The sequence below is a fragment of the Coffea eugenioides genome, chromosome 6 (genome assembly GCF_003713205.1).
Source record: "Coffea eugenioides isolate CCC68of chromosome 6, Ceug_1.0, whole genome shotgun sequence".
Classification (NCBI taxonomy): domain Eukaryota; kingdom Viridiplantae; phylum Streptophyta; class Magnoliopsida; order Gentianales; family Rubiaceae; genus Coffea; species Coffea eugenioides.
The window spans coordinates 3,249,567-3,272,907 of NC_040040.1; the positions used below are offsets into that span (position 1 = coordinate 3,249,567).

At 38.1% G+C, this 23,341-nt stretch overlaps 4 protein-coding genes across 9 annotated transcripts; 3 read left to right on the forward strand and 1 right to left on the reverse strand.

Annotated features, from left to right (window-relative positions):
- The first annotated feature begins 656 nt into the window (after positions 1–656).
- On the forward strand, positions 657–3,312 carry LOC113775352 (laccase-4-like). The gene is made up of 6 exons (XM_027320191.1): positions 657–860; positions 978–1,129; positions 1,241–1,485; positions 1,641–1,769; positions 1,878–2,849; positions 2,961–3,312. The coding sequence occupies exons 1-6, from the start codon at positions 750–752 to the stop codon at positions 3,089–3,091; spliced, it is 1,740 nt and encodes a 579-aa protein (XP_027175992.1). The 5' UTR covers positions 657–749; the 3' UTR covers positions 3,092–3,312.
- A 4,886-nt stretch (positions 3,313–8,198) lies between these two features.
- On the forward strand, positions 8,199–11,597 carry LOC113776334 (probable protein S-acyltransferase 16). 3 transcript variants are annotated; one of them, XM_027321467.1, is made up of 7 exons: positions 8,201–8,647; positions 9,916–10,008; positions 10,090–10,191; positions 10,408–10,482; positions 10,564–10,662; positions 10,752–10,847; positions 11,045–11,595. In XM_027321467.1, exons 1-7 carry the CDS (start codon positions 8,375–8,377, stop codon positions 11,150–11,152), a joined length of 846 nt encoding a protein of 281 aa, XP_027177268.1. In that variant the 5' UTR covers positions 8,201–8,374; the 3' UTR covers positions 11,153–11,595. The 3 variants fall into 3 exon arrangements, with proteins under 3 accessions (XP_027177267.1, XP_027177270.1, XP_027177268.1); XM_027321466.1 differs by having other exon boundaries at positions 8,199–8,647; positions 9,916–10,191; positions 11,045–11,597; XM_027321469.1 differs by lacking the exon at positions 10,090–10,191 and having other exon boundaries at positions 8,200–8,647; positions 11,045–11,596.
- A 1,988-nt stretch (positions 11,598–13,585) lies between these two features.
- Positions 13,586–17,754, forward strand: LOC113775560 (protein FAR-RED ELONGATED HYPOCOTYL 1). Of its 4 annotated transcripts, none has more exons than XR_003468897.1 (4): positions 13,586–13,785; positions 15,443–16,107; positions 16,291–16,418; positions 16,848–17,754. XR_003468897.1 is itself a non-coding variant. In XM_027320494.1 (3 exons), exons 1-3 carry the CDS (start codon positions 13,748–13,750, stop codon positions 16,362–16,364), a joined length of 777 nt encoding a protein of 258 aa, XP_027176295.1. In that variant the 5' UTR covers positions 13,586–13,747; the 3' UTR covers positions 16,365–16,476. The 4 variants fall into 4 exon arrangements, 2 of the variants coding, with proteins under 2 accessions (XP_027176295.1, XP_027176296.1); XR_003468898.1 differs by having other exon boundaries at positions 16,929–17,491; XM_027320494.1 differs by lacking the exon at positions 16,848–17,754 and having other exon boundaries at positions 16,291–16,476.
- Positions 17,594–21,509, reverse strand: LOC113775559 (laccase-17-like). The gene is made up of 6 exons (XM_027320493.1): positions 21,378–21,509; positions 21,089–21,240; positions 20,701–20,945; positions 20,446–20,574; positions 18,069–19,019; positions 17,594–17,902 (listed from the first exon to the last, which is right to left on the reverse strand). Exons 1-6 carry the CDS (start codon positions 21,504–21,506, stop codon positions 17,772–17,774), a joined length of 1,737 nt encoding a protein of 578 aa, XP_027176294.1. The 5' UTR covers positions 21,507–21,509; the 3' UTR covers positions 17,594–17,771.
- Between the last annotated feature and the right edge of the window lie 1,832 nt (positions 21,510–23,341).

Here is a 23,341-nt window from a genome sequence, read left to right on the forward strand (position 1 = left end):
AATTAATAGACTGAAACCTCGTAAATGCAGATAAAGCTTTGAACAAAGTTTTCTTTTCTTTTTTCCTTTGTCGTCCAATTAAAGATCAAAGTTGAAAAACTAAAGTGAGGCAGTCGATACTAAATCAGGACCGAAAATAAGATAGTTTTGCTGTTAAAAAAGCACGCTTCTCCACGTACAATTGAAAACTTAAAATTCCTGACAAATGGTAGGTATAATAGAGCATTCGAGATGTAGAAAAGAGACCCATAAGATGATTCAACAATTATGGAGAGTTCTGTAAATCAACCGATGGATGGAGAAGGAATCCCCCAATAGCAGAGTGAAAAATGACGATCAATAAAAAGAGAGAAAGCCTTAAAAGGGCAATATGGACTTCAAGCAAGCTGGAGTAGTGTCGTACGGTAGGGGAGTGTCTTGCTCACTTGGACATCACTCAAAAGAATAGTTATACCCGCTGCTGACCGATTCAGGTCACCATGCACTCCCTTACGGACACTTTAGACATCATAATTTCATCCTTACAACCGATCTAATCACCTAATAAACCAAACGAAAACAGCCCTTTTCTTGGTGGTTATATATGTATATATATATATTCATGCAACACCATTGCACTTGTACCTTGCATCTGCAATTCTGCAATCCTTGAGGACTTCAAATTACACGAATATTTCCTTCCCATTTTTTCTGCAGTCTTCAATCTTTTCCAACAACCAGACAACACACCGCAAAAAAGCCAATACAAAATGGGATTTAGCTTTGTAAAGCATCTTCTAGTAGTGCTGATTTCTTTCTGGGTTTTTGCTGATCCGGCATTTGCAAAGCATGAGGGCATTACTAGGCACTATAAGTTTGACGTAAGTACTGCATTCCATTTTAATGTAGCCTTTTTCTTCTTTATTGACTTTCTCACTTTTTGTCCCTTTACCGATCGATCTTGATCGTCTGCTGCACATGTGCAATATTCTGCGCAGGTTAGAATGCAAAATGTGACAAGACTTTGCCAAACCAAGAGCATCGTGACGGTGAATGGGCAGCTTCCAGGGCCACAAATAACTGCAAGGGAAGGTGACAGAGTGATCGTTAAGGTGGTTAACCATGTTCAGTACAATTTGACAGTTCACTGGTACGGAAGTTGAAACCATCATGCATGATCGACGATCTTTTTTTCTTTTTCCTTTTTTGGCTGATTGTAGCATGAATCTAATTTTGCTGAATACGGACTATCCTGGTGCAGGCACGGGGTGAGGCAACTGAGGAGTGGATGGGCAGACGGACCTGCTTATGTCACTCAGTGTCCAATTCAAACAGGGCAGAGCTATGTTTACAACTTCACCGTAACTGGCCAAAGAGGGACCCTCTTCTGGCATGCTCACATCTCATGGCTTAGAGTCACAGTTTATGGCCCCATTGTCATCCTTCCAAAGCGAGGCGTCCCCTACCCTTTCCCCCAACCTTACAAGGAAGTTCCCATCATTTTCGGTACAAACCTCACCTGCTAAATACTACTGCTATTACTTCAGTTATTATGCTTGTAATTTATCAATATGACTCTGGGTGTTATATTCCTATACACATTCGCATTATAGTACTGTATTAATATGACTCTGGACGTTAAATGTTTACTAAATTTGCAGGTGAATGGTGGAAGACCGATACAGAAATACTCATTAACCAAGCTATGCAAACAGGATTGGCCCCGAATGTCTCTGATGCCTTTACAATCAATGGTCTTCCAGGACACCTCTACAACTGTTCAGCTAAAGGTACGTCCGCAAGCTAGAGGAAATTTACTACTCTTTTAAGTGCTGCCTACAGTAGTAGTGTTTTAGCTGCTTGGTACTCACGATTGGAAGCTCTACTTGCTGAGGCAGATACGTTCAAATTGAAGGTGAAGCCAGGGAAGACGTATCTCCTGAGACTGATCAACGCTGCACTCAACGACGAGCTCTTCTTCAGCATCGCCAACCACAGCTTAACTGTTGTGGAAGCTGACGCCGTCTACACAAAACCGTTCAAGACAGACACAGTTCTCATCACTCCCGGACAAACCACGAATGTCCTCCTTAAGACCAAACGTCATTCCCCTAATGCTACCTTCCTGATGGCAGCCAGGCCTTACGCCACCGGTCCAGCTGCGTTCGACAATACCACCACCGCAGGCATACTAGAATATCACCTACCATCTCCCGTTCCCAAATCCAACAAAAACAAAATACAACTCCCGCTCTTGAAACCCTCTCTCCCGATATTCAACGACACCACATTTGCAGCAAATTTCAATAAAAGAGTCCGAAGTTTAGCCACCCCGAATTTCCCGGCCAATGTGCCTCAGAAGATTGACAGGAAATTCTTCTTCACAGTGGGTCTAGGAATCATGGGATGTCCACAGAGCCAAACTTGCCAAGGTCCCAACAACACCAGGGTAGCAGCAGCGGTTAACAACGTGTCCTTTGTGATGCCAACCACGGCCCTCCTTCAGGCTCACTTCTTCAACCAGAACAACGGCGTCTACACCACGGATTTTCCAGCTAATCCGCCCTTCAATTTCAATTACACCGGCACTCCACCTGCCAACATTATGGTGAGCAGCGGTACAAAAGTTGTGGTTCTTCCATTCAATACGAGCGTGGAGTTGGTGCTCCAAGACACCAGCATAATAGGGGCCGAAAGTCACCCTCTCCATCTGCATGGTTTCAACTTCTTCATCGTGGGTCAGGGAATCGGAAACTTTGATCCCAAGAAAGATCCAGCAAAATTTAACCTTGTTGACCCGGCAGAAAGAAACACCGCTGGTGTTCCATCTGGGGGATGGATCGCAATACGCTTCCTTGCTGACAATCCAGGTATATATATATAAAACTAATTATGTGGATCATTAATGCTTTCCTACAACTTCAATTTTCATAAGTTTTTTGCACTATGTTTGATTCATAAAGATGTGAATTGTGTTACAGGTGTTTGGTTTATGCATTGTCACCTGGAAGTTCACACGAGCTGGGGTTTGAAAATGGCATGGATTGTTCGGGATGGAAAGGGCCGAAAACAGAAGCTGCCTCCTCCACCCTCGGATCTTCCCAAATGTTGACCACCATTTTCCGTCAACTTTTTTTTTTAAAAATTTTTTAGTTTACAAATTATTTTTTGCTTTTGCTGATGTTGCTTTGCATGCTCTCGTTTTATTTACCCACTCAAGAAAGACATTGGTGGAATAGGAGATTTTGTAAAGGTATATGCCGATGGCCCTGTAATGCACCTATTGTTATTTGTGTACTTGCGACGGAAAATTTACGCACAGGTTCTTGGTTACTTAGCCGAGTATATGCATTTTTATTCATAAAGTTACTTTTGCTTAGCAGATAAGGTGACTCATTACCAACCTTTTGCGTAAATGGTAATGCAATAACAATCTCAAAACAGCACTCACCAAATCAAAGAAAGTTCCCACTAGGAGCAGGGGAGTGAAACTGAGATTAGTATTCATCAGGACGAAACATCCTGCCTACTCCCGATGCAGGCGGCCGGCCGAAGTCTAATGCTGTAATGACTTGCTCAAAAGCAAATCAAAAGAGAAAAGAAGTTTTTTTTTTTTTATTGCCTTTTTTCCCTTGTCATTTGGCTTCAAGATGGGAAATGGTTATTCTGTTTTTAGTTAAAGTTTGACTGTCAGATCGAAATGTGAGATTCTTAGTTAAAATCTGACTTTGAGCCTGCTCTAATTACCAATATTTGCTCGACAAAAGAAGAATAGAACAAGAAGAAAGGGGGGATTTTAATTATTTTTACCGTGCAAGATTCAATAAGTGATTCCTTATTAGATGTGGAGTGATCGTACCTCCCTCTCCTCTCGGTATTCCGGACAAAACACGACAACAAGATAAGGAGAGTGTGAAATGGGAAAGATATGCTGTAAAGATAGGTACGTAATGCATTTAACAAGTTGGATATCGATCGTTTACTGAACCGGACTCTAAGTTTATACAAAATTGAATACTCACGAGGCAAATTGGAATAAGAAAATTAATTTTCATGGGGGCAACGTCATACAACCAATAATTCACAGGGGCTCAGTGTATTTTGTCCAATTTCTCTATGGTTCAATTTGAAAATATATAAGCTAACCCAAAATCATCTACATCAAGTAAACTAATGGAAAAGGCAAAATATCAGAGAGTCAAAAATTGGAAAAATAGATAAGATTCCTTCTAAATTAGAGTGAGAGAGAAAGAGAGATAGATAAGGAACCGGAGAAAGTATAGCACTATCATGCAAACATTAGTCTTTCAAAGGGAGGACGAGAAAAAGGCAAGAAAGAAATCAAGTGGAAGACAATAGGGTGCTACAGTAACATATTGTTTTACTGCCGATAATTTGTTGAGAAATAAAAAGGTTAAAGCACAAGCAAGAACCTAATCTCATAAGGAAAAATCGTTCAAAACATCTTTCATATTTCATTAAATGAATTTTTTCGTCCAACACTTTTAAAATATTAATTTTACATTTCTCACAAATTCAAATTGATAAAAGTTGATTTTAACTTAAATTTCTGACCACTTTTTCACCTATAATTACCACGTGTCTTATATGCAATCATTTTTTATGTATAAAAAAAAAATTGGATACCACTTTTTTAGTGACAAAAATGATTATGGATTGGATCAGATTTCACTTTTTATAAGAAAAATAAATATTGTTTAGGCTGGATCCTACCTTTTTTAGAACAAAAAATGAATATCAATTGGGTCATTTGTTTAAGGGTAAAATACACTAAACCCCCTTGTGATTTGGGTTATTATCATAAAGCCTTCTCATTATTTGAAAACCCCCAAAGAACCCCCTCGTGGTTTGGATTAATTTGGGCAATGAACGGAAATCGTCCAATTTAACGGAAAATATGAAATTTCTATATTAACCTTGTTTCAACCTATACTAAAAGTTAGTTCAAGATTTACATAAGATTTTAGAAACTTTCTCACTTCATTTGAGAATAAAGAAACATCAAGTGGCTCATTTGAAAATTTCAAAAATTTGGAGCAGCTGCTGCAGAAGAACATCGAGGAAAAGAAATTGTTGATCCATTCAAGTGATTACCAGATGCAATAGTTTCCGTCATTCTTGACAAAGTTTTTGAAGCCAAATACCTCTCCAGGTGTTCCTTTAGTCTCCAAAAGATTATCTTCTCTTGTTTACAAATCCGAATCTGTTTCTTTCAAAATCCCTGTTCAGATCTCACTCATCCAACGTGATCCCACACTCCGACTGGCTGCTTTTCCCGGCAAACTGGTCCATGCTGTCACCTATCCTATGGTGTTTCTTCAGCCGGCAGCCTATGACTCCGTCATGTGGACATTTTCGCCACCCTATTGTGCCTTCAATCACTACCTGGTGCTGGATTATCTGCCACAATTTCTTCGTAAGTTTACTTGGTTGAAATCCCTTGTCGTAGATTTCGATTATTCCGCTTCCGGGGGCAACAACAATAACCTCAATTTCACCAAGCAGCCAGCTCTAAAGTGGACGTTTGACACAAATTAACAACTAACCCACGGTACTATTGGTACCCTTATATTGATGATGATGATAATGATGATGATTTTCGCATTTCTGAGTGGTCTCGTCCTCGAGTTTCTCTGGGTCCGGTTGAGCTTACGGGTCTGGGTCACGTCAGCCTCCGGGCAGGTATCGGGCCAACCAGTTTCATTGTTCTTGGTGGTAGATGATGATGATTCTGAAGGAGTTCGGGGAAATTTTTTTCCCCCTTTTAGTAGAAATTTGTAATTACAAATTGGTGGTGCAAGTTATAACAACTGGGAAAAGCAGATGGTTTTAGGCTTCGAGGAGTTTGAAGGTTGAGGTGTTGGGTTGCTTCGGTTGGTGAAGGGTTGAAGCAAATACTGGATTCCGTTGGTGGAATCTTTTGCTGGGTGTCACCGGATTAACAAAGGTTGGTGTTGATTTTGCTTCAGTTTTTCTACTCCAGATGGTTCAGTTCAGGAGAAAGAAGAAAAAGGAAAGAACAAGGAAAAAGAAAAGAAAAGAAAATGTAAAATTATCACATTACCCTTGATGTATTGTTATCACACTCGCTTGTCAAGCGTGTGTAATTCACTTCCCGTCAAATTGGACGATTTCCGTCCATTACCCAAATTAGTCCAAACCACGAGGGGGTTCTTTGGGGGTTTTCAAATAATGAGGAGGCTTTATGATAATAACCCAAACCACAAGGGGGTTTAGTGTATTTTACCCTTTGTTTAATTAGAAATAGGATCAAACTTTTTTGCTCAAAAAAAAAAAAAAAGAATATGCATGGTTCACGTGATGGATTTAAGATTTAAAAAAAGTGATTAAAAATCTAAATTGGAACCTAATTTTATCGACTTAATTTTTTAAAAAACTTAAGGTTATTATTTTAAAAATGAAGGATGAAAAACTTTATTTAATTAAATGTAACGTTTTAAATATTTTCCTATCTTATAAAGTGTCAATACTTATCATGTCCTCTTCTGTTTGCTTTCACTTTTTCCTTTTATAGATTTAATGGATGTTGCCAGAGTAATTGTCAACATGCAGGACGTATCAATTAACTACGGAAGTAGGGCTGACTGCGAGCCTACTCGTTGGCAGTTCAGGCAGCCACTCAACTCGAACACGGGTTGACTGAGTTCAAGTCGGAACTTAGCTATTTTATTGGAAAGCAAGTTGAGTTTCGAGCCCAAATATATGCTACTCGAGCTTGACGAACTATTTGTCGAGTACTATTTAATTTAAATAATATATATTTGAGATAATATCGGAAATCTTCCTTGAGCTTTCTCCTTGACACCCCTAAAGCTTTTGAAATATCACCTACCTCCTCTTGTAAAGAGATCACATTAACCCTCACTTGACACATAATTCACATATCAAATAAATAAAGTTCAAAAATAAAAATAAAAAAAAAGAAACGAAAGTCACTTTCTTTTATTTCCCTTTTTTCCATCATTGTTCTTACTCTTTTTTTTTTGGATGACTATGCAATATTTTATTTGTAAATTATAATATATTGAATTTTGTTTATCTTTTATTTTTTGTGATTGTGATAAAGTGGGGTATGATTTATTTGCTTATTTTGAGTTAATTTTTAGAATGGTTGATACAATTGAATGGTTTGGGTAAGAGTTGAGAAGATGTTGAAAATAAATATAAAGTTTATAAGAAATTGATTTTGAGCATATAGAATTAAATTTGTGCAAGTGTATTTCTTTTCAAATATCTTTTTTATTTTTTAAATTTATATTTTTATGGGGTATAGCATTATGATGTGGTGGTACTACAAGAGATTATTTTTTAGATGATAATGTTCTTGAAGTGAATAAAGTGGTTTAGAAATATTTAACAAGTGAAATGGTAGTTTAAGATTTCACACAAATAACAAAAGTAAGGGAGGTAAGTGATATTTTCAAAATCTTAGAGGTGCCAGGTGATATTAAAAGAAATCTTAGGGGAGATTTTTGATCCCTATATATTTTAAAATACGAAATTACCACTAAGGGTTTATGCTTTCAACTAATTTACAAGTTGGTTTGTATACTTAATAAAATTCTTTAATGACAAAAAGGTAATAGAATTTGAAGTAGATACAGTTCAATTTCATTCTCCAGGTTTTGAATTTGAAGATTCAAAAATGGAATATGATCAAACTTTTTTGCTTGAAAACAGCATCAAGTACTTAAACTCAATATGCCTTGATCTTCACTCGAGCCATATCAAGTTGAGTTTGAGTTTTTTTATCATTTCAATGAATCGAGTTCAATCATCTATTCCCGAACTTGAGTTCGAGTCAAGTAAGGTGTCAACAATGTTTGAGTTAAACTCGAGTATAATACTACTTGAATTCGATTCGACTAGTATTTGTCCCTACTACGGGGTAATGTTTACCAATTTTAGATTTATTTTTTAAAAATTAAAACTTGAGTCGTCGGTGTCAGAGCCCTTTTGGAGTCCTCAATTTTTTTTTTCAACTTGTCGGCAAAAGAATAGTTGATGCTTCCTACGAGTGCAAGGGCCAAATAGAGCGAGGGGCAATACGAAAATTCCAGACCCAATTTCCGTTCTCCACCGGCCCCACCCCAGCCCACCGCGTCATCTAGATCACCCCAACCGGCCCACCGCTTAACCATTTACCCTTTCCTATTCGAATTAGTGGTTAATGACTTAATGCAAAGGCTAACAAAATGCGGTAAACGTACATTTCAATTCAAGAAATAAAACCCAGCTGGTTCGCACCGGCACCGGAGACACCGTCGTAAGTCTCATTACGCCGGTGTCTCGAGCAGTCCATCCTCCTTAATCCACCTTTCCAAAGTTGAGCAACAGCTGAGGAGGGGAGAGAATGAAGCGCGGCTGCAGGTTCTCATTTCACGTCTGCGTCATAGTAGCTGCCATTGTTTACATCTACTTCTCCACGGTCTTCATCTTCATAGATCAGTGGTTCGGACTCGGGTCTTCTCCCGGATTATTAAACGCGGCCGTTTTCACCTGCTTAGCCCTCATGTGTGTCTACACGTATGCTCTAGCGATCTTCACCGACCCAGGTCGGATTCCCGCCTCCTATGTACCGGACGTTGAGGACGCCGATACCCCTATGCATGAGATCAAGCGCAAGGTCACCAAACTTTCCTCTACATACCCAGTAGTATATGTTTGTGTAATATCTCAGTTTTTTTATTGTTTATATTCCAGTGCAAAGACTTGGGTAAAATTAACTTGGAAAAAAAAAAGACTCTGTCTTTGATGATTGATGTGATAATTCGGTTTCCCTTTTTTTCCTTTAATTGAATGTCAGTTAAAATTTGCAGCAATATGGCCGTAAATTAAAATAATCTCTATTTTTGTTGCTTTGTTGCCTGGCATTTTCTTGTAGTCTATGCCAGTGTCTGTGCTTTTGTTTTTCTTAATCTAAATCTTCTTTTCTGTGTTATAAATGTTGAAAAAATTATGGGACATTACTAATGTGATATTTTCTCAAACTGTTGGGGTTTTTCCATATTGGATCAGCATTGAGGATTGTGGGGTACGAACTAGGTTTGGTGGTTAAGGGCTTCCTTACAAGGATTGGTTTTGGACTATTGAGCTGATCATTGTTTGTGGACTGGCAGCAGCACAGCCGTGTAAATAGAGGAATTTTATGTTCTGTCTTCTTCTTCTTCTTCTTTTTTTTTTTTCCTTTTTTCTTCCCCTAGCAGGGGAGGGTTGGAATTTAGGAAGCAGGATAGGGGAAGGGGGATTTGACCCAGGACCTCTAGATCCTGGGGCCTCAGCATCTGTTTTGTTTGAGAAAGTCCGGACTTTTGGGAATGTTATGTTCGTTTGAGCTACTTTGAATTACATAAATGTTAAACTGAAATTATTGATTATCTGGTGGCCATAGTGTCGTTTTTCATCTGGCTCTTGTGGTCAGTTCACTTTTTTGGTTTCTGTTATTCATTATTGACTCCAAGTATGCTTGATTTCTGCTTTTCTAACCTTGGGTTATCTGTGGTGAGGTTGTGATCTCACCATACAGCACCTCTTGTTTGCTAATTTCATAATGCTTACAAGGTTGTGGAGGAGGTACATATTGATGTCGCATGGCTTTCTCTCTTTCGCATACTCCAGTATCACCATTGGGACTTTCTCTTTTGACATTGAAGTACGATAGATCATATGAATCCTGTTTTCTGTTATTTATTGCAGATCGTTTTGGTATTATATCCACTGGCAGGTATGAAATTAGGATTGAGGAAAATGTCAACACAACCACAATATGAACTAAGATATATGCCTAACATGCAATGAGTTTATTACTAATCAATAAGTTGGACTTGGAGCATAAAGTTACAAGCTTGACTTGAATTTCATCAACCTGACGATTTCCACTAACTCTTCTGCCAGGGTGGGGATTTGAGATACTGCCAGAAGTGTGCCCTCCATAAACCTCCACGTGCACATCATTGCCGTGTATGTAACCGATGTGTGTTGCGAATGGTATGCCTGGTCTATTTACTCTTTATGCCTTTTCTTGAATGTCCTGGATATTGCCTTAAAGTGCTACCTCTTGAATTTAAGGATCACCATTGCGTGTGGTTGAATAATTGTGTCGGCCATGCGAACTATAAGACTTTTTTCATCTTCATCGTTTACGCCGTTGTTTCATGCATATACTCCCTGGTATGTCAATATATCTCTTTCAGTTCAGTAAAAGATTCTTATTTTTCTATTCTGTGCACGTGCTTCATTTTATTTACCTATTAGTTGACATTTAATTATTGTGGCCTGTGGTCGAACATGCCTTAATTTGAATGCGGATTTTGTTCTTCTTACCCTCTCCTCCTTTTTTCTTCACCAAGTCTTCTGAATCTCTTTATTTGCTCTTTATTATTTCAGGTTTTGCTTTGCGGTAGCCTAACTGTTGATATGACAGATGAAGAGCAAAATGAAGGCTTTTTTAGAGCTGCATATGTAACTTCTTCCTGTATCTATATTTCAACAAGTTATAATTTTGCATATCCTTGCATTCAACTTGAACAGTTTAGCCTTCAGGTCATTTCAGGGCTCCTGCTGGTGCCATTGACTCTTGCGCTGACCATCTTTATGTTTTGGCATGTTTATCTTATTCTGCAAAACAAGACCACAATAGAGGTTTGCAAATGGTGGTGATCGTAATTTTTTTCATCTATCTGGCATCTGATCAAGTCTGATGACCACTTCCTACCTCTTTTACCGTACAGTACCATGAAGGTGTGAGAGCTATGTGGCTTGCTGAAAAAGGAGGTTATCTGTATTCACATCCATATGATCTTGGTGCTTATGAGAATATGATATCAGTGAGTCGTTTCTCTCTACTCTTGTTCTTAGTAGCAAATAAGAGAGCCTAGAGTAGGCAATTCATTTGGCTGATCAGATCAGGCTTTTTGTGCATAGAACTTTACTAACTAATACTGTAGATATCATGGTACAACATGCTCTCCGAGATATGGTCTTAGCTTTCTAGGCATTTATACGTGATTTACTTGACTTGCAGGTTTTAGGTCCAAATATCTTTTGCTGGGTATGTCCCACCTCAGAGCAGATCGGTTCTGGCCTTCGTTTCCGCACGGGAGTTGATAAGTTAGCAGGGACATCATTTTAGACGTATGTAGAGCTTGGAGTTACAATGATTTTGTACTGCTGGTAGTATTGGAGGAAAGGCAGCAGGTCCTATATCATTCGTTGATGATATTCAAATTCTGGTGTCCGCGAGCTTTCTTTTTGGGAATACAACCATTAAAAAAGAGTTTGTCTTGTGTAGCTCCTCAAACTCCACGTTGTTGCGGAAGTAGTCAAAGTTGACTGATTTCTGAAGCAGTCAGATGTAAAATAGGCCCTCCTTCTTATGACCCTTTTTTTTTCAAAAGTACAGTCCTCATACAATCATGTACAAATGACAGTTCCAGGCTAACAGCACAGCAACTTCAAGTAGAAGAGATAGGCCAAAAATTGTAACTTAAAGATGTTGTAATGTTGTGACTCTCAGGAAGTGTATGAATCATAATTGATTTAATTGATGTTTTGATTGAATTTGTTGCAAAATTTAGGTCCCGGCTCTGAAATGGGAGAGTTTGATATGGGGCTTCCATTTTCCTTTGTTTGATGAGCATCTGAAATGTGATTGATGAATGCATTATTAAAACTGGATCCGGGGCTGGAACGGTTGTCGTTCCGGAAGGTGTAACACCATTTGCACACGGTATAACATCATCTGTACAAGGTGTAATAATAGAATAACAGCGAGTAACACTAGAACAACATTTTTATGGATCTCACATGACGTAAAAATCGAGTTACAAGGAGTGATTTGAGTCCCATAAATATTTTTGGCCTAATATGACCGTGAACCTTCCGGAACGGTGGTCAGAACTGGCCTTTGTCAGAGACTCAGAGCTAGGATGCCGGGATGGGGTGCTGTGTCATTCTATGCTGCGTTAATGGCAAAATCGGATTCCTTGGCCTTTTGATTCAAAAATTCATAATATCTTGAGCCGGGTGTGTAAACCGATACTGATGCCATATGATCTAGTAATTGTAAAAAGACTTGACACATAATTTACAACATATCAAATAAATGGGGCTCAAAAATTTTTAAAAAAATGAGAGTCACTTTCTTCCTTTTTCTTTTCTCCATCATTCTTTCCCACTCGTACTTTTTGGATGATTATGCAATATTTTATTTGTAAATTATAATAAATTAAATTTTATTTATCTTTTACTTTTTGTAACTGTGATAAAGTGGGGTATGATTTATTTGTTTATTTTGAGTTGATTTTTATAATAATTGGCATAATTTAATGGTTTGAGTAAGGGTTGAGAAGATGTTGAAAAAAAATATAAATTCATAAGAAATCAGTTTTGAGCATATAGAATTAATTAAATTGATACAAGTGTGTTTCTTTTTAAATATCTTTTTTATTTTTCAAATTCATATTCTTTTGTGGTATAGCATTGTGATGTGGTAATACTATAAGACATTGTTTTTAAGGCGATGGTTTCCTTGAAATGAATAAAGTAGTTCAGGAATATTTTTATTTAACAAGTGAAAGGGTGCTTTAGGGTTTTTAAAAATTTTGTTGCACAAATAACAAAAGTAAGGGAGGTAATTGATATTTTTAAAACCTTAGGGGCGTCAAGTGATATTAAGAGAAACTCAGTGTAGGTTTCTGATATTATCCCAAAATTAAAATTCAAAAAGGTTAATTAAGAGAAGGAAAAAGAAAGGAGGTAATAATTTCTTGTCAAACAGCTATTAATTAATTCACTGTCGTATCAGCGCGGACGGAGTGAAGGGATGGCGAGGGAACTAACAGTAACACTAGGCAGAGTGAGCGGTTGGATGGATAATTGTTTCTTTTCTTTTTTCTACAAAAAGTCGGATGGGACTTCATGGGAGTGAATGCCCTTGCGTGACACTACTTGTAATTTGACCTTTCTCTCCCCCAGCCAGTATAGCATGATAACTCTGCCAACCATTCTACAAATTTTGCTTAGATGGACCGATTCATCTATTATAATAATATTTTATCTATTGGTGAAATAAATAAAGTTTAAAATTAAAATATTAGAAATTAGAGATATTGAAGCGTTTTTTTTTTTATAGTTTTGAATCTAGTCTGACTATTTATTAGTGTTCATGAATTAGTTGTAGATTAGTAATATTGATCCAACTTTTGTGGCTCAGCTGTAATTTAATCCAAAAAAGACTTTAATCTAATCCAGTTTTGGGCGGAGTTTCTTCAAGAAAACACATTTGCCAACAGACGATGGAAGATTTATCTAATATTTTTAACACCATTTTTGCTTGCTTTATGTATATTGTGATTTTTTTTCGGGCGCTGGGGGTTGTCTTGCCTTTTAAAAAGAAGTTGCTCTGGCAGGAGGTAAATCTGCTCTGGCAATAGGGGCAAGGCAGGCCCACGGACGTGGTCCCGTACTTGTGTTTTGCCTATGAATCTCTACATTAATCTGATTGGTGGCCAATGGATACACAACATTAAAATAATTATTATTATAAAACAATAATGTAATCTGATGCATGATTGGATGCCCATGTCAGATGGCCCGAACAGAAATTGTCTAACTTTTGCAGTGGTGCTGTTCACGGATTCATCACTATCATTGAACTCTTCACTTTCCTTTATGCACTGTCATAAATTTCGCTTTGTTTCTTTTGAACTCCGATTTCGGAGTTCTAATGGAGGAGAATGTCATCTGCACAACGGAAACCAACAGGTTTGATTTCCATTTGTGGTTTCTTTAATTGTTGTACCCTTTTCTTTCCTACTGTGTTTATTGCCTTTGTTTAATCAGTGCTTTGTGATTCCTCTCTTTCTCTTCCCCCGAACATATCTTGGTGCAAGCATGTACCTAAAAAAAAAAAAAAAAAATTGTACAAAGGAAGCTCCTTTGGATAAAAGCCTTGAGCTTGTTCAGCACTATAAGCACAAAGTTGAGGGAGCTATTTAATAGTAGTCCTAAATCTTGCAAGTTGAGCTGTGTCTTGGTGAACTGTTTCTTGGTCGGATTCGTTGAAAATTTGTTGTTGGGATCGAGAATTTATCATGCTTCTGCTGGGTTGGGTCTGGGGTTTGGAGATATGAATTTTTGTTGGACTGAAGTTAATCGATCAATTGTTTAATGATGTGAATGCTGTGAGTGAAAGGAAGAGTGAAGGTTTAATCCCGACGGCCGGATATTACCAATTAATTGGCGTTGACGATTTCCATTTTGGTGACAAATAAGTTATACTAGCCGATATGTGTCTTACCATATGGCACCAGAATGGAAATCATCAACTTCAATTAATTAAACCTTCACTATTCTCACGTTATATGGAAATCGTCAACTTCAACTCATCTTAAAGCATATCAACGTGAATTCATATCAGTGCCATTTTCCGTATCAGCTTTCCTATTGAAATTGCTCCTTTACCCCAACATTGTGCTTTACACATGTCCGCAACCTCCGCGTCTTTGGAATGAGATTTCGAGGCTTTTCTTAAATGTTGGGGAAGTTTACTGTCTGTCAAAAACGAATACGATTCCTTTTATAAGATATTTCCTGAGTTTCCGTACTTGTTTAATGATAAATTCAGAATTTTACTGGTCTTGTTGCATTATCTTAAATGGAAATGGGTTGAAAATTTTCTAGATTGATCTAGAAGAATGATGAACAATGTTGCATTTGAATTTACAATAGGCATTGACAGGTGAATTTTTTAATTTAGCTGCATAATCTTGAGCGGAAGAAAGGACTAATATATTAGACCTTAAAATAGCTTGTGCAACCATTTTAAATTCATGCTGTTCCTTGAAAACCAACCAGTGGGGTAACAGATGCAATTTTTTTTTAATATGTAAATCAAGAAGATGAAGAAGAAGGTTCAATCACAGGTTGGTTGCTGAAGATTATTATGTAGCATTCATAAGTGGCCTTACATATTTGAGTGGTCTTGAGGTCTGTAGTATGATGATGCATAGGTGTAACCTCTTTTTTGCTTTTCTTCCCCCATCTTTTGAGGTGGTATAGCTAATTCATTTAAGGTCTCTAGGAGGTGCTATAAATGCAATGCTTTATTTATCTTAGTTCTCAAGCATATAATTCAAACTAATGCTGACTTATTTGACAAGGAGACTCTGCCATGCTTATAGATGTCTACTATTGAATTTTGATGCTGACTTCCTCGCATGCTTATGATTCTGATCTTCCTCGTTCACCTAGCTACAATTTGATAACAGAGCCGTCCAAATCACATTGCTCCTCTTCTCATGCTTGCATGAGCTGACCAAATAGCATTACAAAATCTAAATGGGAAGAGATTGACTCCTTTTTTTTAACCCTCGTTACAAGCTTCCATATCCAGTTTTCCTCACAATTTTCACTCTCCCAGTGTTCCGATTGAGGAGGTGTTTCAAACCAGCATTCTTTTCATGGATAGGAAACGGAAATTGCAAGCAGAAGAATTAGGCACACCTCCATCAAAGCTTAAATGGCTAAGTCGAGGCTTTGCTTCAGAGTATACTTTTCCTGCTAATGGTGACTCAGATGTAATAGATAAAGGGGAGTTAAATGGAATGTCAACTGCTGAGGAGTCAGAACAAGAGTCTGCCAACGATAGTAACAGTATTGCTGCCGATGCTGACTCGAGCATTTCTGTGTCTAATGAAACTGAAGTAGGAGCTGGTCATGGATATTTCAAAGAATATTCATCTGACAAGCCTATAAATTCTTCTGTTACCTGTGGAGGCAATTGTTCTAAGCATGCCCAAAATTCTTCCAAGAGCAGTTTCATAATGAAATCAAGTTCCCATATTCTGGAATCGCCATCTGCTGGCAAAAAGCATGATTTTCTCTATCATGATATAGGCCTGAAGTCATCCCTGAATTATGAGGAGCACCTCCTGGAATTTGGAAGTCACAGCAATTGCAGCTGTCTAGAATGCAGAGCTAGTTTTGAAGGATACACAGACAAGGAACTTGAAGAAATGCTTTATTCTAATGGAGCGACTCCAAATAATTATGTTCTTTCTTCTGAAAGATGGACTCTCAACCAAGGTAACCATGTTAAGCTGAAAGACCATTCTTCTCATGTTTTATTTTGTCAACATTATTGAATGCTAGGTCTTTGGTGATCATGTAACTTGAACTGTCTTATTTTGTTCCTTTCTGCCTAAATCATTTCTTTATTACAGACCAGCATGCACTTAACGTGAAATTTTTTACATTATCTGAATGCAGATACTCAACAAGGCGCCAAGAAATTAACCATTGATAAAGAGTTCGAGCAGTACTTTTCCATGCTTATGCTGTGATCCAGTTCTTTTGAACATGAGCAGTTTATGTACATTATTTAATAATTGATGTTTGTATGTATTTACTAACTAGACGAATGAAGCTTCTCATTTTAATCCTTTCTTTTGTCCATTTTTTTTGCATTTCAGCTTTTTCTTAGATTGGTTGATCATGTCATCCTTTGTTTCGAGTATTTGTAATTTTGCTATGCCAGAATGATAGCATGAAACAAAAATCTTTTCATACAAAGTTTTCCACTTCAATTCTTCAGAAAACTTTTTTGACTGCAGGGCTTTTATATGTGCCTAACATTTTGGCCTGTTCTCTTTTTGTTTTTCTGTCCTCCTTAAATCTTGTGAATAAATTTCAAATTCTTGTCATTTATCATGCTTTTTGGACCAGTCTTGTACTTGATTGGTTTTTGACATGGTGCTTCATTTGATGCTTTATTGATTTTCTTAGATTCAAGTGGCCTTTTCTTAGTTGAATTTGAATTTATGCAGAGGAGACAAATTTGGGGTTGACAACTTATGGTGGAATTGCAAGTTTTAGTTACTTACTGGTGCATGTGCTGTGAATTGCAGATATAGCTTAAAAAAATTGTGTTTTTCTCACTATCAATTTTAGCTTTTTCGGAGATGAATATTCTTCTGAGCCAGGTACTTTCTATATCTTTTTCTTCCTTTTCTTTTTGCATCTTTTTTCATGATAAGCCAATCACACTTATTGTCTTCCAACAGACTCGTATGTTTTATTTTTCACGGGCCCCCATGCTAATTAATGGTGTTGATGTTCTTTGAACAGATGAGAATATTTCAATACTTTTTTACTTGCAATTCCTTTCTTGCAGAGATTGACAAAACAATGAGGTAATCCAATAAGAAGTTCATTTAGTATTTGGCAGTAGGGTAACTTTTGATTCATTGACAATATTTTTTAGTCAGCCTCATAGCTTTAAATCAGTGTTAGTATTGTCGCTCTAATGCAGAATTTCATAAACCATTGAATTTCTGGAACAGCTTCAACTACAATACTAATAAGAGTTCCAAACTTTTTTGCATGAGAAGATGGTTCATCTCCAATGAAATAGAACCTTAAGATGAAGACATGAAATGACATAGAAATGTTCTCAGTTCACCCCTGGTAGAGACGTGCTTCAGACTTCAGCAATACTTGTTTCAGAAGCACAAATTAATTTACAGCATGAAAACGGATCCTTGCAGTAGGGAGCTTGACAAATGACACGGAATGATTCTAAACCCTAATGTATCCTATGACTTGGTTTATTGCACAGCTTTCGTAGCTGGCTAACGAAAATAACATGCAGTTGAAAGGCATTGTCTCATAATTGAACAAATGAAGCAAATTTATGGGGCAGAAAGTACAACAAAAACACTCAAGGAAAATTGTAAATTAAGGGGACCCAATCAGCATGATGGAAGATCTGAAGGAGGTGGTGGTAATTTTTCATTAGGGAGGAACCCATTGAGTACAATCCATGCCATTCGCAAACCCCAACTTGTGTGCACGTCAAAGTGGCAGTGCATAAGCCATACTCCTGTTTGACAAGGTAAACAATCAGGACAAGTTAGTTAGCTCAACAGAGAAAGATCAGTATAACCGCATGTCAATGTGTTTTGTTTAGTACTTGAAAATCCATTGATCTGGTCTGATGTTGAATAAATTTCTGTTAAGAGTTGCATCTTGTTTTTCATGCTAGGTACCTGGATTGTCTGCAAAGAACCGAATGGCGAGCCAGCCACCTGATGGAACCCCCACTGTATTCCTTTCCACTGGATCCACCAGGTTGAAGTTGGCAGGGTCCTTGTTTGGATCGTAGTTTCCAAACCCTTCCCCAACGACGAAGAAGTTGAAACCATGCAGGTGAAGAGGATGGCTCTCTGTCCCCAGAATGCTAGTGTCTTGCAACACTACCTCGACACTTGTATTAAACTGTAACACGACAGTCCGGGTTGCATTGGTAACTATTGTGTTATTAGGCGGTGTTCCAGTATAGTTGTATGGATTTGTGGGTTGAGTTGGGAAATCAGTGGTGAAAACACCATTTGATTTACCGAAAAAGTAGGATTGCAGAAGAGCTGTTGATGGGAGAGCAAAAGAAATATTGTTTACTGAAGCTGCAAATTTTGTGCCATTTGGTCCTTGGCAGGTTGTGTTAGCAGGGCAAGGACTTGCTCCGAGTCCTATGGTGAAGTAAAAGCGCTTTTGAACTGTTTGTGGAACGTTTGCTGGAAATTTGGCTGTGGCTAAGCTACGGAATTTCCTGGTGAAGTTTGCAACAAAACTGGTGGCATTCACTGCAGGCAGGGTTGGGTTTACGACTGTTTTGTTTGCAATGGAAGCGTCGTGTTGGTATTCAAGGATCCCGGCAACAGTGGAATTGTCAATGGTACCTTGCCCTGTAAAGTAGGGTGCGGCAGCCATGATGAAGGTGGCAGTTGGAGAGGTTGGCTTGGTTTTCAGAAGCACATTGGTGGTCTGGCCTGGGGTTATAACAACTACATCAGTCTTGAACGGTTTGACATATAAAGCATCGGCTTCAACAATAGTGACCGAATGGTTGGCTATACTAAAATATAGTTCGTCATTCATTGCTGCATTTATCAGGCGTAGCATGTACGTCTTGCCTGGTTTCACCTTCAACTTGAATGTATCTGGAAAGCAAACATGCCAGAAATGGATTTTAATTTCAAACAAGTCATATGTCTTTTAAGGAAGCAAACAGGTATGGGAGAAGGCAAAATGCAAAATCTCCCCAGTATAACGTTGAAAGGTATTAATTGAACATCAAGTAGTAAGATTCTTTAGACTCGTATGAGATTTTGAAGGGCGGTCTTCCGTATTGATTCAGGCATAAGGAAGCTTTCAAACTTGATTTGATTTAACTAAGTTCTTCAGCTTCGATTTTGTCTCAATCCAGTTGTCATTGTGCTTTCAGGTGTACAATGGCTGTACTAAATATAAGGGGTTACAAATGAAGGATTAATTTTTCAATACACTGATAGTATATATACTATTAGTGTATAATTACATGTATGATAACTAATTTTAATTTTAATTTGAAATTTAAATTTTTTTAAACATGTCTTGTATTCAATCTGAAAGTATATTCGTTGTCAGTGTATATATTATTACCTCCAGAAATGAAATGCATTTTAGAGTTGGAGTATGATTCAAAAATTTTTGCAATATATTATAAATACATTTTTCTAATCAATTTTTTTTATCTTTACAGACATTTTTTTTTATTTTACATATATTAGATAGTGTTAAGAGTGTTATTCCAATTTTTTTTTTAAGTAATCTTCTACCGAAACAACTCACATTCAATGTTTGCTTTTTATCAAAAAAGAAAAAAAAAATCGACAGGGCCACACTATTACACATACATACATTCAAAATAATAAAAAAAAAAATCAAAGTCTAAAGGCTAAAGAAATAGCGGTGAAACATGAAGAACAGAAGAAGTGTACCTCTCCTTTCATGGACCGTGGGTTATTGCGGTGGCATCTTCTTGTCATAAATGTTAGCGACAAAAATTGCCCACAAGTAGATTTTTTATTTGTTTAGAATGACCTTTGTCGGAGTGTTTTAAGCCAAGTAGCGTTAGTTGTGTAAAAGAGACATCCAGAGAAAGGGGAAACGAAACCCTTGAACCTTTTTGCAGTCTTGCTAGCAAACAAATGCTTACTTGGTCTAGTCTTTTACAAACTAAGTTGCGACCTCCAAATTGGAGGCGGCCACAACAACGGCGCTGCGCATGGATGGCGCTTCAATTATGAAAGCTGCATTCCGGTACCACTTACCATACCCATGGCCATGAGAGGCTATGATCATTCAGAGGCGGACACCACCAGTTTTTTATTTGAAGACCAGTAGTACAATAATAACAAGGTGTAATGTAGTACAGTTGGTTCTCGTAATTATTATATGTTAGGAGGCCACAATCGGTCATTTAACAAAAGAGTTATATAGAGATGAATATCTCGGAAGAAGCTGTCCCTATATCCTTTAAGAACGCCTTAAAAGACAATCACGCTGGCAAGTAGGAATGTCATCATAAACATAAAGAAATCATACCTTTATGGGAACAATTATAGAGGGGTCCTGGAAGCCCATTGATGGTGTAGGCGTCGGAAACATTTGGGGCACCCCCTGTCTGAAGAGCCTGGCTGATTACGGCTTCCGTGTCTGCATTCCACCATTCTCCTGAGAACCAAGAAAGAACATGTCGAGTCTTGCATCAGAGTAGAAACTCCCGAGAAATTAACAATCAAATTGCATGCATGAACAAATTATACACTAGTTGTTTATATTGCGCCCGTGGCTGATTACCAAACAAAATGGAAACTTCCTTGTATGGCTTTTCAAAGGGGTAAGATTCATTGCGCCTGGGGAAGATGATAAGCGGTCCGTACACGGTGGACCTGAGCCAAGAAATGTGAGCATGCCAGAAGAGAGTGCCTCTGTGCCCCGTCAGTGTGAAGTTGTAGGTGTATGTGTGGCCAGTTTGAATCGGGCATTGGGTTACATACGCTGGTCCATCAGCCCAACCGGTCCTGAGTTGCCGGACTCCATGCCTTCTTATACATCAATCAACAAAAACCATACATGTTTTGGTTACGTTGCATTTCCCCTTTTTAAATGACTACTGCACGATTAATCAACGTACTAGCTAATACGTAGTTTTAATGAATAATTTGTTGGTGTTCTTTTGCCATACCAGTGAATGGTTATGTTGTTTGCTACATGGTTAACCACCTTGATGATGAGTTGATCACCTTCTCTTGCTACCAGGCGAGGGCCTGGAAATTGCCCGTTCACGCTTACAATGCTCTTGGTGTGGCACAATCTGGTCACATTGTGCTGTACAATCTACGTACCATGCATGAACGAAAACATAATTAGCCCCAGCAAAATTCAAGAAAATTATGGTTTGACGTACACTGCACAACTCAGAATCAGTGAAGCTAGAAGGTTCTTTCAGCTAAATTTCGTTACATAAGACGTACATTGAACGTGTAGTGCCTCGTCGCGCACAGTGCAGGCTTAGGCAACAGGGATACGACACAACAAACAAAGAATAGGATTGGTAAGTAATGCGGCGGAGAAAAATGGTGGAATGCCATTCTTCCTCTCATTTAACAGATGAAACTGGAGAGTTACAGGAGTGAAGATGGATTTTGAGCCGCTCAGCTCCGAATTGAAGTGTGCATGTGTGTTAGAGACAGGTGCTCTGGAGGGTTATTTATAAGGAGCCATGATTTGAGTTAGTGTAAGATTACCTTGGAGATTCAGAACAGGAAAAGAGGGGTTAAAAAAATATACATATAAATTTGGAAAGTTCATGGGGTTAATTATTTTGCAGTTGAGATGGTCATCATCTTGTCTGCTTTCCTTCACAGTTGGTCATGCTGAATTTTCGAGTGATGATAAAGTAAGGCAATAAGACATAGATTTCTCCCTCGGGTGCTGTCAGCTGGTCCTTGTAACCAAGACGATTTTGCTCTCAAATTTACATGTTAATTCCACAAATTAAATGGCTCTGCTCCCTCGAAAACGAGTGATTACCCAAATGCCAAGGTTTAGAGTCAAAAATTTTGAAAATCTCTGGCTACTTCTGGTAACATGGTGTGATTTCGATACCAACCTGACAGGTGTAAATGCGTTTAGCCTTCTAGATATTCTGCCCGCATGAACGTCGTAAATATTGCTGTGCAGTGCAATAAACTCAGAAGGATTTTTTTTGCGGGGTATCTTTTTATTCTAGTCGTAACTAACCACGTACGCTTATTAATAACTTTCCTAGCTATATTACCACGCCTTTGGGTTCTGTCTGTTAATCTACCAATAATATGTGGCCGGAATTTAAGTCAAACGATTGATGTAGGAATGCCTGACATTCTCGTACCAATAAGTTAAAAGGCAGAGGAATGCTACAAGAGTCGAGTCAGGTGGCCATTAATTATCAGACTTTATTCCCCAACTATAGAATACTAATATTATTGTTGTAGGGCGTAAGCTAAAGCTGATAAGCATTTTTGAGCAGCGCCAAAAGAACTCGACACATTTCGCCAGGCGAACGTCCTAGAGACGAATGCATTAGGCCTACCGGTTTCAAGAAACAAAAAAAAAAAAGGCAGCAAAAGAATCTGACTTAGCTTCGTCAACAGAACACAATAATATATATTATTATCAGGCAGGCAACAGAATAAAGTCTAGCCAACACAAACTCTTAGGAAAAGAAAAAGAAAACCCCCACGCAGAAGCAGAACTCTCCTTGTCAAAAATGAAATACAAGCCATGGTACGATGAGAATACGAGTCTATTATAGCATCGGCCTGTTGGATAGGGACGGTGCGCGACTCTGTTCCATCATGATCGGATCGTTTCCAACCTCCCTGCTACCACCGGCTCTTTTTTGATAAACAAATTTGTCTTTATGGATACCAAATCCACAGAATTAATATGAATGCCAAATCCACCCCGTGTTGCTTTTCCTCTCCCTCCCCTCCTCTTCCCGTTCCCTGAAAAAGAAAGTAGCAGTAGTATTACGTGCATTGTTAGCTCCCAAGGCAAGAAAGTTTATTAAGTATTTATCACTTAAGCCCGTCACTTGAATTTTAAGGCCTGCAATAAAGATGTTTGTATGATTAATGTTTTCATTAAACTGGGATGATACGACGGTACATCTTACTGCTATATTCGCTGGTCGGTAGTTGTAGGATGAGACTTTTACCATACCTATCCTTCTTATCTCCTCCCTGTTTAACTTCGCATCTAATGTTCAATCGTACTGAATAAATAGACGCAACCCTGTTGGTGTTGGGCCACCTTCCTTAGGTAGTTACTTCATGACTAAGACATTCATTTAAACCAACTGTCAATCAAACACTGTGAATAGCAAGCACACTTGTAAATAATTAATTATATGACTACGATATGTGTGGTTTACCTCCATCACTCTTTTTTTTTT